This window comes from Arachis hypogaea, chromosome 2 (assembly GCF_003086295.3).
Source record: "Arachis hypogaea cultivar Tifrunner chromosome 2, arahy.Tifrunner.gnm2.J5K5, whole genome shotgun sequence".
Classification (NCBI taxonomy): domain Eukaryota; kingdom Viridiplantae; phylum Streptophyta; class Magnoliopsida; order Fabales; family Fabaceae; genus Arachis; species Arachis hypogaea.
In genome coordinates this window covers 92,735,112-92,747,129 of record NC_092037.1, presented here as the reverse complement: position 1 = coordinate 92,747,129, position 12,018 = coordinate 92,735,112, and the positions used below count along the sequence as shown (strand labels likewise).

Here is a 12,018-nt window from a genome sequence, read left to right as displayed (position 1 = left end):
GGGATGGCAACGGGACGGGTAGGGGCGAGTTTTTGCTCTACCCGATCCCGCTCCGCCGTACACCAACTCGCATAAAATCCGTCCCACTTCTATCCGTGGGTAGTAAAATATTGAACCCTAATCCGCCCCGCCCATATTCGTCCCTATAATTATTAAAATTCAATAAATAAAATTAAATTTCAAAATTTATATAACCATCATCACATACATAACATAAATTAAAGTAAAAATTTAAATATGATACAATATTATTAATCATTTACTAATTATTTTACATATATTATACATATTATATATTAAAATAATATATATTATATATATAGCGGGGCGGGTATTACCTAAACCCGACCCCGCCCCGCTCTTCCCAAGAATCTGTCCCACTAAAAACCCGACCCGAGCGGATAGTGGTGGGGTGGGTACCCGCGAGTTCAGGTGGTATTGCCATCTCTACATACATCAAAATTGTTTAAACTGTGTATCAAAATCTTTGTGCTATATATATTTTGTTGATTAGACATTAATATTTTGGACATATAGTCTTTAAAAATTTGTTGTGTTGTGTATCAAATTTTTTGTATTGTATATCAAAATTTTTGTATTATACGTATTTTATTAATTAGATATCAATGTTTTAGGTATGTAGTCTTTTACAAATTTTGTGTTGTATATTAAAATTTTTGTGTTATGTATCAAATTTTTTATGTGATGTATCAAAATTTTCTGAGTATATATAAGAGAAGAAGAAGATGAAAAAGACGTGAACGACGATGATAATGATAATGATGATAATAATAATAAGAGTTAGGTACGATTTTGGTCACTAAAGATTAGGTCAAAAATATTTTCGTCCCAAATTTTTTCTTGCATACAAAATCGTCCCTAAAATTTAACTTAATTTTAAAATCGTCCTTAATTTAGGGATCAAAATCATACGGAGGTGGTAGCGGAAGAGGAGAAAAAAATGACAATGACATTATTGAAAAAGAAGAGGAGGAAAGAATAACAACAATCATGTTTAAAAAAAAAGAGACACTCGTGACCTCCAAATGAGTATGGAGATAGAGACTATGGCATTTGAGTTATAGTTTGTTGGCGAGTAAATTCCTATAATGGTCCATGAGATTCACAAGATTACCCAATTTAGTTCTCGAAGTTCCAATTTTACTATAGCGGTTCTCCAGATTGAGCTCCAGATACCATAATAGTTTCTGAGCTTATTTCCGATGATGATTCAGCTACTCGGTGCTGATTTAGCTATCTTTGACCCACTTTACATCTTTGCCACCGTCTTCTCCTTTCCCTCCCTCTCCACCGCTCTTTTCTTCTTCGAGCTCTTGTCATTTCTCTCAACTCTCCTCTCATCCTTAACTCTTTCCATCCCTCTCCTGCAATCTCTTCCCCCACCTCTTTTACACCTTCTTATCCCTCTCCTCTCTTCTTTATCACCACCACACTTCATCCCCAAAATCTCATACGTAACCTCCATCTTGCGCTATCTCATCCACGACTATAGTTGGTATTCCAATTTTAGTTTCGATTCTCCAATCCCTTTTAAATGGATTTGGTTGGAACAATAATTTGGTCGATTTGAATTTATCTTTGCTGTAAAAGAGATAAAAACTCTCATTCTACTTGTTATTTCTCACAAAACGTAGTGAAGAGTTATATTGCTACTTTCTTATTCTCCGTTCAATTCCTTTTTTAAATAATTTTTAGACAATATTAATTTTTTGTGTGAGTAGAGTTATGAAAAATGTACCAAAATGAATGAGTTAAAAAGAAAAATCACAGAGAGAAAGAGCAGCTCTTTCCGACGAATTCAATATTTTAACACTTTTTTCTGCCGTGTTCAACAAGCTGCCATTATCACACTTTTCAAGGTCTACAAGACCATTTATACCTCTACTAAATTCACACTTCCATCATCCAACGAGGCCTTAAGCAAGATCAGTTTATCATCTTCCGTTTCATTTTTCTTTCCACCTCTTTTGCTGCTACTGCCTTATATTACATCGCCATCTTCAACCGCATCCTTAGCTCCCTTTTCTTTTTATTTGAAACTTTCTCATTGGGACCCACACTAAAAGAAATTATTTTTTTAATATTTTTTCAAATTTTATTTGCATGAAGGCATATGAATCTCTTTTTAATATGTGCACTTATTCTTCAATGATTAAGGCTCGTTCAAGCATGTCCAGGTTGTGGAAAAAAAATTATTTCATTGTTCGGTGTTGAGGTGTGGGAGAGGGGAGGGATAAAAGGATGTAAGAGAGGTGGCGGAAAGCGGAGAAAAGAGAGAAAAAGAGTTGAGGATGAGAGGAGAGTGAAGAGGGATGACAACAAGAGTCCGAAGAAGAGTGTGGTAAAAATGGATGAGAATGAGAAGAGGGAGACACAGGTGTAAAGTGTGGGGTCAAGGATAGTTACATCAGCATTAAATAGTTGAATCATCACTGGAAATGAGTTTAGAAATTATTATGGTGCTCGGAACTCAATCTGAAGGATTACTATAGTGAAATTAGAATTTTGAGGACTAAATTGGATAATTCTATAAATCTCAGGGAGCATTATGAGATTTATTTTTTATTGGCCTTTAGTTGTGTAGTTTTGTTATTTTTATAAAGTTTAATTACTCCGTTGATCTCTATAATTTCATCAAACTTTCAATTAGATCTTTATATTTTTTTCTTTTCAATTGAATTTTTATATTATATTAAATTTTGTATCTAAGTCTCTACTATAATAAAAATATTAGAATTAACAGAATATTCTGTTAAACTATATAGAATATTCAATCAAGTATTAGACATATTCATCTTGTTTAACAGAATATTTTATTAATTCTAACATTTTTGTCATGATAAAGACTTAATTACAAAATCTGATATAGTATAAAAATTTAAAAAAAAATATATATAAAAATTTAATTAATTTAATAAAATTGTAAAAATCTACAAAATAATTAAAATAATGAAACTTCTTTATAATACTAATTTAAATACCATTTTTTTATATTGTATGTTGCATGAATTTATAGGGAAAAAAACTATTTATTTAGTGTTGGCCTGTTGGGGTGTGAGGTCAGAGTTGGTGTTGGCACTTGGCAGTATTAGCATCCTTGAGTCTCTTCACGTCTGTCACACCCGCACCCACCTCCACCTTTTATCCTTCTTTTATTTCGTTTCATTTCACTTCCCAAAACAATAATTTATTATTTTTATTATTATTATTATTATTATTATTATTATATAAATCCAAATCTCTCTCCTTTCCTCTTCTTCGTTCCTTCGTTCTCTCTCATCCATGGTGGAACGCAGAAGCAGAAACAGAGTCGCCGGAGCAACCGACAACATCGAACTAGCACCGCCACCACTGCAACAATCACCGTCATTGAATACCTAAGCTTTTCTAGCTGCCGCAGCAAAATTGCGGGAGAGTTCTAGAAGAAGAAGAAAATGCCGCTCTCCAAGTACCACATTCGGAACGAGTACGGCCTCGCGGATCCCGAGCTGTACCGCGCCGCCGACGTTCGGGACGATCCGGAAGCTCTCCTTGAGGCCGTCGCCATGGGCGGCCTCGTCGGTCTCCTCCGCCAGCTCGGCGACCTCGCCGAGTCAGCTCTCTCTCTCTCTCTCTCTCTCTGATTTTTCTGACTTGAGCTGATTTTATTTTAGCTTTTTTCAAAACTGCAATGCAATTAAAGTGGTTTTAGTAGTGGTTTCGGTGATTGCGGTACTGAGTTTGAAGAGAAAAAAAGATTAGAATTGAAGTTTGGTAGAATCACTTGGAGTTTGTGCTGCTGGATTGTGCTAGATTCGAATAGGTTTTTGTTTTTTAATTGCGTTTAGGTGAATGAGTGAGAAAAAGAAAAAGATTTTGTGCAATTTTCGAATTTGTGAGCGAGGCTTAGTTCAGCTAGGTTTTGTGACTCAATCTGAGATTTAATGGAATCTTCTAGTTACAGTTTTGTCGGAGTGAGATTAATTTGCGTGTGGGTTTTGTGAATTTGATTGCGCTTATAGTTGAATAAGCGCAAGCCTTGAAAGGGAAAATGGTGAAATTGAGTGTAGTTTAGAAATTTTCGAGTTTGTGCTGGCGTGAGCTAAATTCGGCAAGGTTTGTGGCTTTTCAGACTTGGAGGTGGTTATATATGGTTATTTTTTAACTACTGTCTTTCCTCTCTCTCTAATTTTATGTGATTGCTTTTTTAATCTGTTTTATTTTTTTGTTATTTTATTTATTTTTTGTTTGATTGTCGCCTTTCGATTGTGTTATTGTTGATTCTCCTTTACTGGTTCTAGCTCCTTGAGAATTGTATGTACATATTGTATAGAATGGTGAAGGTGTTTGGTCATTTGGGTGAGTTTGTGTGGACATCAGTAGTTTCTATTTATTTTTACAATAGCTGATTTGGATTTGTATCTCTTTAATATGATGAATTGACGATCATATATTTTAAACTTACCGAGTTCCGTTCTGAAAAATATAGCATTTTGACTTCAATGTGATTGGACTGTTATAGACATGTTGAGTTTAATGTTGTTGAGTATTTGTTTATTGTTTTAACTCAGATAAAGAGAAAATGCTGTTTCTGTATTCCACTTTATAATTGAGTAGCATACTAGAATTGCAGAAAGTAGTTACCTGATATTTCTTTGGAGAGTGTATTAAAATTGTGTGTTAGTATTATGATCTGCTATGTGCAACCTATAAAACATTCAACAACCTCCTGAGATAGAGTAGGTTACTCAATCACACGAGAATTTGGTTCGAATGGTTTTGGTCATCATTAGTAAAACGTATGTATCCGAATACAGTGGCTTATGATAGGTGGCTTGACAGGCTTGTTGCTTTTCTGTGTCTTCTATTTGATTACTTGAAGTTAGTTTCTGGTTGGGGAATCCATGTCGTGACAGGAATATCTGAGATACTACCTGACCTAACTTTTCTCAGCCTAGTTGAAGTCAGCTTTGGCATTTAACTTTTTCAATCATAGTTTGTACACTCGGCGCTGTCAAGTTCTCTGCATTTAACTGTTACATTTTGATCAGGTTTGCTGCCGAGATCTTCCATGATTTACATGAAGAAGTAATGGCTACTGCTGCAAGAGGTCATGGACTTATAACTCGTGTTCAACAGCTTGAGGCTGAAGTTCCTTCACTTGAGAAGGCTTTTTTCTCTCAAACTCATCATTCATCCTTCTACACGAATGGAGGTTTGTTGACACATAACAGAGTCCCATTTGGTGTGATTTTTATTTGTCATTGTGATTTGAATTTTGGTTATCTTGTCAAATGATGGACTTTTAGTTTAACTTGCAATGTTTAAACATAATGGTCCCTGGGGTTTTTTGCTGTTTGCCTGTTTGGGCTAAGTATAAATAATCTTGCTTATTGCGTGCAGGGGTTGATTGGCATCCTAATCTTCGTTCTGAACAGAATCTTGTTACTCAAGGAGATCTGCCTCGATTTGTAATGGATTCTTATGAAGAATGTCGTGGTCCTCCGAGACTTTTCCTTCTGGATAAGTATGATGATCTGTTTCTTCATAATTGTATAATTTCTGCGTAAAATATTTTACTTTGTTGTATATATGTAAAATTTTTTCTTCGACTTTGGCTTCTTATAGGTTTGATGTGGCTGGTGCTGGGGCTTGCCTGAAGCGTTACACTGATCCGTCATTTTTTAAAATGGAATCAGCTTCATTTGAAACCAAAATGGTAGAAGTTCACAGGGAAAAGAGAATACGTAAAATCAAGGTACAGAATTGCCAATTATACCATTTATTGACATAACTCCTTTTCTTGAAAATTATTTTAAATTGAAAAATCTCTTATTTTCTTTGATAAAGTGGTTCTGTCATTGTAATTTAATAGTGAGTTAGCTAACTGATAGTAAAGCCTACAGAAGAGAGAATAGAGGGTGTTAGTTATAAGTGGAGCCAGCTAGGATAGGACTATTCTGCCCTTAGTGTAGCTTACGCTCTATCTGTATAAGTACAGATTAGTTCTAAACTCAGTCATAATGAACATTACACATTTCTGGAACCTTTCTCAGTCTCTCTGAATTCTCCCCTCTCTCAAAACTTCATATATTTGTCTTGACATCGTGTAGTGATTGGGTTCTTGCTGTAAATTTATAAATTACAATTGAAATGTAATAATACGTTCTCTGTGCACATGACAATGCATTCGATGTTTATTAAACATAGCTATATGTCATGCTGTACAAGTTTTTAGCACTGCTTTTCTTGTTCATTGTAGCATTGTAATATACAATGAAAATTGAATATATACAATTTTGACGGTGTACTTATTTCTTCCATTTGCAGCAGAAGAAAGGACAACGATTGCGGGATGGCGAAGGCCCTAATGTTGCACCATCACATGCAAAGTAAGCTCCAGTGATTTTGTTGTGGTTATTCTTCTGGCATTTGGAACATATAAATGTCTTTCAACGGTTAATTGCTGACAGAATTTAGTTTCTATTCTTGCAGATTGCATCAGCTGCTTCTTGAGGAGCGTATTGAGAATGGTTACACTGATCCTGCACGTCTTGTGAAGTTGAAGAAAAGACAGTTGAACGGATCTGCAGTTGAAGTAAAAGATGGGAAAAGTTACATGACAAAGTTCCTGGAAACTGCCTCACCTGATCATAAAATGATTTATGAAACTTCTATTATTCCTTTGTCTGTAAAGCCTATGTCGGATGATACCAGTGAAGCAGGGATCAAAACGCTTGAAATCAGTGGCACTAGTCCTGTAAAGAGGAAATTGGGAAACGAAAACACCTACCCATCCCCTAACCAGCAGGAATCAGAACTAAAAGGATTTTCAGAAATGGATGGAAAGGCAAATGGAGATGTTGTGAAGGTGAAAGAACAAAAATTTTCTCGTGTGACAGAGGAAATTTCTTCTAATCATCCCAAGTTTCCTATGGAAACAGAATTGGCAGTCGATGAACAAAAGAAAATAGAAGGGATCTTAGATGGGTACCATTCTGATACAATTAGTGAAGTTGACAATTATATGGATGCTTTAAACACCATGGAGTCAGAATTGGAAACAGACAATGAATGTAAACCTAAAAGGCGATTATTGAATATTCAAAAGGCAACAGACGGTGATGGCAAAGAAAACTATCAACCAGAGGCTCGGTTTTCATATTCTCAATCATTTGGAGATTCCTCAACGTCTGATGAGATTGGTTCATTCAAACAAGATAGAAATGAAGAACAAATTGAAGAGCATGCTCAGTTGTCTGATTCTCGCTCAACTGGGACATCCTCAATGTCAGACAATAGTTTGTTCAGAAGAGATGGCGATGATCATACAGAAATGCAATCTCACTTTTCAGATTCCCCATCTATTGGAAATTCTTCTATGTCAGATGACAATAGTTCTAGCAAGAAAGAAAGATCCCCTTCCGATCACACTGATTCATTAAGCTCTGTGGTTGAAAATATACAATCGGAGCCTATATTATCAACAAAAACCAAAATTTATGAACCAGAGGTTGAAGATACACTACCCGGACAGCCTCCCCATATTGCTGTTCATGATGCACCTGATGGTGAAGAAGAAATTTCTGATTCAGGGCAAGCCTCTAATGAACTGATGACTTCAGGACATGTATTGTGTTCTGTTCATGGCCCTGCTTCACCAGTGACTCTACCTCCACAGGCTCAATCAGATGAACTCCCATTTGACCCAGTTGAACTTAATTCAACAGTAGAAGAAGATGAAGAAAGAACAGATCCTATGAAATCTACGGTTGCTGAACCTGTCTCTCTCTCTGCAGTGAAAGAAGATGCTTGTCCTTTGGATTTGTCTGATAAAAATTCTCTAGACAAGTTCGATAATTATGATCCAAATGTTCAGTCCGATGATTTATTGCAATTTTCCAATAATTTAGAATTAGTTCAGGAAAATGAAGGCAGTGATCTTTCAGAAATAAAGAAGTTGCAGGTGGAATCACCTAATAAAAACCCTCTTGAAGTTTTGGTTGATAGAGATATTGGTTCAACAGGAGAGGATCCGATTTCCTCATCCATGGAAGAACTGGACTTGAATTCAGGTACAATGGTGGTGCTTGATTGTCAAGACTTGAAAGATGAGGATTGTATTATATCTACCCAACTTGGTTCTGAAGATTTGGCTCCTGTTGTGGATGTTCCTCCCATGAGTTGCCTTACCGGGGAGTTATCCTCAGATGTAACTCATAACAATCCACAGGATGAACCAAGTTTAGCCAAAAATGAACAAGTGTGTTCTGATGTGGAATCAATTTCTGAAGAGGGACTGGTGCCCGGTGATGAAATAAGATCCACCTCAGGTGTTGATCCTGTTGAAGGTGATGGTCCTGTTAAAGAGCTGTCTTCTCCTGATACTCCTGTGATGGTAAATGATGTGTTCAGTGAAAATGTTGATTCAGAAGACCAAGCTACTGTTCCTTCTGTTAATAATGATGACAAAGATGCAGGTATTTTAACCTGTCCAGCTCCATCTGGAAGTTCTTCCAATTTGCAAAAACCTCTCTCTTCTTCCTTGGATTATTATAAGATGGAAATGGAATCCAATGAAGTAAAATCAACCCAAATTTTAAAGGACTTGAATGTAGAGAAAAGGGATAGCCAACTGGAGCAATCGACAGCCATCTCACCACTTGATGTCATTTATTCTCCAACCATTAATTGTACAGATACGGAAGAATGTCTCTCTGCTGTTGCAGATCTGCATGAGAAAGAGATGGAAGTTAACAAGGCAGTTGCTAGAGAATCTTTGACAGAATTAGAGAGACAGAATGAAATGGATCAACCAATAGCTGTGTCTTCTGGTGTGCAATTGAATCTGGAGAAACAGGCACCTGGTGATCTTTCTAATTTAGAAAGATGTAATGATAATCAAAATTCATCTCCTTGGGAGAAACTCCAACACAGTGCTTCTGTCGACGACATGAAAATGGTGCATGAATTTTCAGGGTTAGATAGTCAGCAGTCAGAATCTATATTTGATGACTTGAATGATCCTTCACAGAACGAGAGAGAGAGTTTTTCATCACCTTGTAACAAGCTTGAGTCTGGAAGTGATGTAGAGCTGTTTTCACGATCACATGTTTGTGAATGGGATGCAGAGTTTATGCTCAGCGGTGAAGGAAACATAGCCTCTCAGAAAACTCAATTGGAGAAAGAAAGCATTCATGCCACTCCCGACTTCCCTTCAGATGACCATGCAGATGAACTGTCATCATCTCATCCCTTACCACAGTCATCTAGCCAGGAGGTTAACCCTACAGAACATGTCATGGAGCCATCGAAGTCTCTTCCCGATCTCTTTACTGAGTCAGCTGAGAATAATCTCGATGAGATGCCTCCTATGCCCCCTCTACCACCTATGCAATGGAGAATGGGCAAGGTTCAGCATTCTTCCCCTTTTCTGCAGAGAGAACAGGTAGAAGTAAGTCAGGCCTCATTCCAACCAATGCTGCCTTCAGGTCAACCAATGCTTCCAATTGAACCTGATAATACCTCTCAATTTGGTTTTCCACCATCTGAAAGAGATAATTTGCTGTCTCAGAATCCATTTGTGCCTGTCATGGCAGTGAGTGATAAGCCCCAATCTTCTGGGTTTCCAGTGGGTGTTTCAGGGCATCCTGTTGCTATACCTTTTCAATTTCCTATCATGGTTAATGAAGCAAATGGTCAATACCTATTGTTGGACAGAAGCCAAATTGCAAATCCTTTCTATACATTACCTGTTGTAACCACCAGCAGGCCTCAGCATGGCTACATTGTTGCTTCTGAGGGACTAATGGCACAAAATTCAACCCTATACCCTCCAACTCCATCTGCCGATTTTTCTGCTTCTGTAACTGATTTCACCTCTCCACAGGAAAAATTGACCCAATCCCCAAGTCAATTAATGACTGAGACTAGTTTAGAAGTCAAAGCACATGAGCATCCCATAAGAAATGTCGTACCTGTGGCCACTTCCCAAGATTCTCATGTTACTTCTGGACAAGATTCCATCTCTGCAGACGAACAAACTCAACCTCTTATTCTGTCAAAGACAGAGACTAGTGAAGATGACTCACTTCAGCAGTCTACAGATAACAGGTTATCCGCTGAAAGCCCTCCACATGCTTATGTTGCTTCTGAGGGAGAAACAGTTGAGAGTTCAGATCCTTGCCCTCCAATACCACCTGCTGAATGTGCTGTTCCTGAACATGATTCCATCTCTCCACAAGAAAAACAAATTCATCCTCCCAGTCAGTTTTCAACAGAGGCTAGTTCTGAAGTTAAAACACTGAATCAATCTATGAGTAATGCTGAAGTGGGACAAGGACATCTGCCTATCTCACTCATGTTGCCACCTCACATGAATAGTATGGCACCTAATCAGCATTTCTTGCCTCCTGAGGGGGAAACATCATTGTCCTTAGCTGCATCTGCTCAAACTTCAGATTTTGAGAGTGAAAGGACAAATCCAAAACCAAAGAACAAGCTTCCTCGTCCTCGGAATCCGCTAATTGACGCTGTTGCTGCTCATGACAAAAGCAAGGTGATTGTAGTTTCTGGATTTTTATTTTGAAACTCAATTTCTTTTTGTGGTCTTATTTTTGCATAACACTTTGCGTTTGGACTATAACAGCTTAGGAAGGTTACTGAACGGGTTGTTCCTCAAACCGCCCCAAAGACAGATGAAAGAGATTCATTGCTAGAACAGATAAGAACAAAGGTTAGACTCTGCAACCTTTATCTTTATGCTGATCTTTACCACTTCTGTAACAAAGCATATTCTTATATTAAAAATATTTTTTGGTTTTCCCAGTCCTTCAACTTGAAGCCTACTGTAGCGACGCGACCCAGCATTCAAGGTCCTAAAACAAACTTGAAGCTTGCCGCCATCTTGGAAAAAGCCAATGCAATTCGCCAGGTCTCTCACTCTCTTGTTATCTGTTCATTTTACCAATTGTTGTTGTGGCCTGTTTTCTTCAAAAGGTCAACTAACATGTTGATAAATTACTGAAATATAAATAATAGGCTTTGGCCGGAAGTGATGAAGACGATGATGCGGATAGTTGGAGTGAGTGATTCTTGAATTCTGTTTGGAAAGCATTGCACTCTGATTCTTGCCTCTGAACCATGTCCAAAGTGTCACTCGTTCTCTCCTACAATGAATAGGAAAAGTCTTGGTGAAATGTAAAGATTCTTTATCCTACCATGTTCATATATGATATACTCTTAGGTCTAGCTTCTCCTCTTAGTCCTCATTTCTTCTACATACAATTTGCATGAATATCAGTATAAGCAAACAAAATTTAGCATCAATTGTCAAATCCAGATCCATTGTAGGAGGTGAAAAACTTTCTGCAATTTGATACGGCTCAGGCTCAGCGTGCAAGCGCTGTACCCACTTATCATCAAATCCCATAAGCAAGTGTATATTTCTGTGTTATGTCATTACCTTATATCTGTAATCCGTGTACCCAATTTTGTACTTGTGTGATGTGTAGCGTATGTGTATCGTGATAATTTCCCCATTTATCAGCATGTATCTCATCTATGTCCAGTACAGTCATATATGTAAACGTTAGTATAATACTTTCAGTGTACAGATTCCATCATTGCTGTCATTCATTGAGCTACTACTTACTGTTATTATAATATCTTATATGTTAACAAACAAAGAGGTAGATTGGTTCATTGTCTGTGGTAAATAGAAGCATGCATGAAGAGGAAGAAAGTTATTATATTATTATTTTTTTCCTTCCACAAGTAACAACAATCAATTTCGATAACAGTGATCTGGTTTCAACTTTCAACTCAGTGATGTACTATGTGTAGCTTTTTAATATATAAACATAAAGGTCAATTGTTCTCTGTCTTCCTGACTCTGCAATTAGAACAACTCTTAAAATTAAAAAATGTGGAGATTACTCGTATTGTACTTTGCTTTATAAAATCGTAATAATTGTTAGCTTTTTTTTTTTTTTTTGGGGGGGGGGGGGTTTGGTTTAT

The 12,018-nt window shown here is 37.0% G+C and overlaps 1 protein-coding gene across 2 annotated transcripts; it reads left to right on the top strand.

Annotated features, from left to right (window-relative positions):
- Positions 1-3,025: 3,025 nt before the first annotated feature.
- On the top strand, positions 3,026-11,633 carry LOC112751339 (protein SCAR2). Of its 2 annotated transcripts, none has more exons than XM_025800447.3 (9): positions 3,026-3,613; positions 5,052-5,215; positions 5,404-5,527; positions 5,629-5,758; positions 6,334-6,392; positions 6,496-10,558; positions 10,649-10,735; positions 10,829-10,933; positions 11,041-11,633. In XM_025800447.3, the coding sequence occupies exons 1-9, from the start codon at positions 3,456-3,458 to the stop codon at positions 11,089-11,091; spliced, it is 4,941 nt and encodes a 1,646-aa protein (XP_025656232.1). In that variant the 5' UTR covers positions 3,026-3,455; the 3' UTR covers positions 11,092-11,633. The 2 variants fall into 2 exon arrangements, with proteins under 2 accessions (XP_025656232.1, XP_025656225.1); XM_025800440.3 differs by having other exon boundaries at positions 3,080-3,613; positions 6,331-6,392.
- Positions 11,634-12,018: the final 385 nt, after the last annotated feature.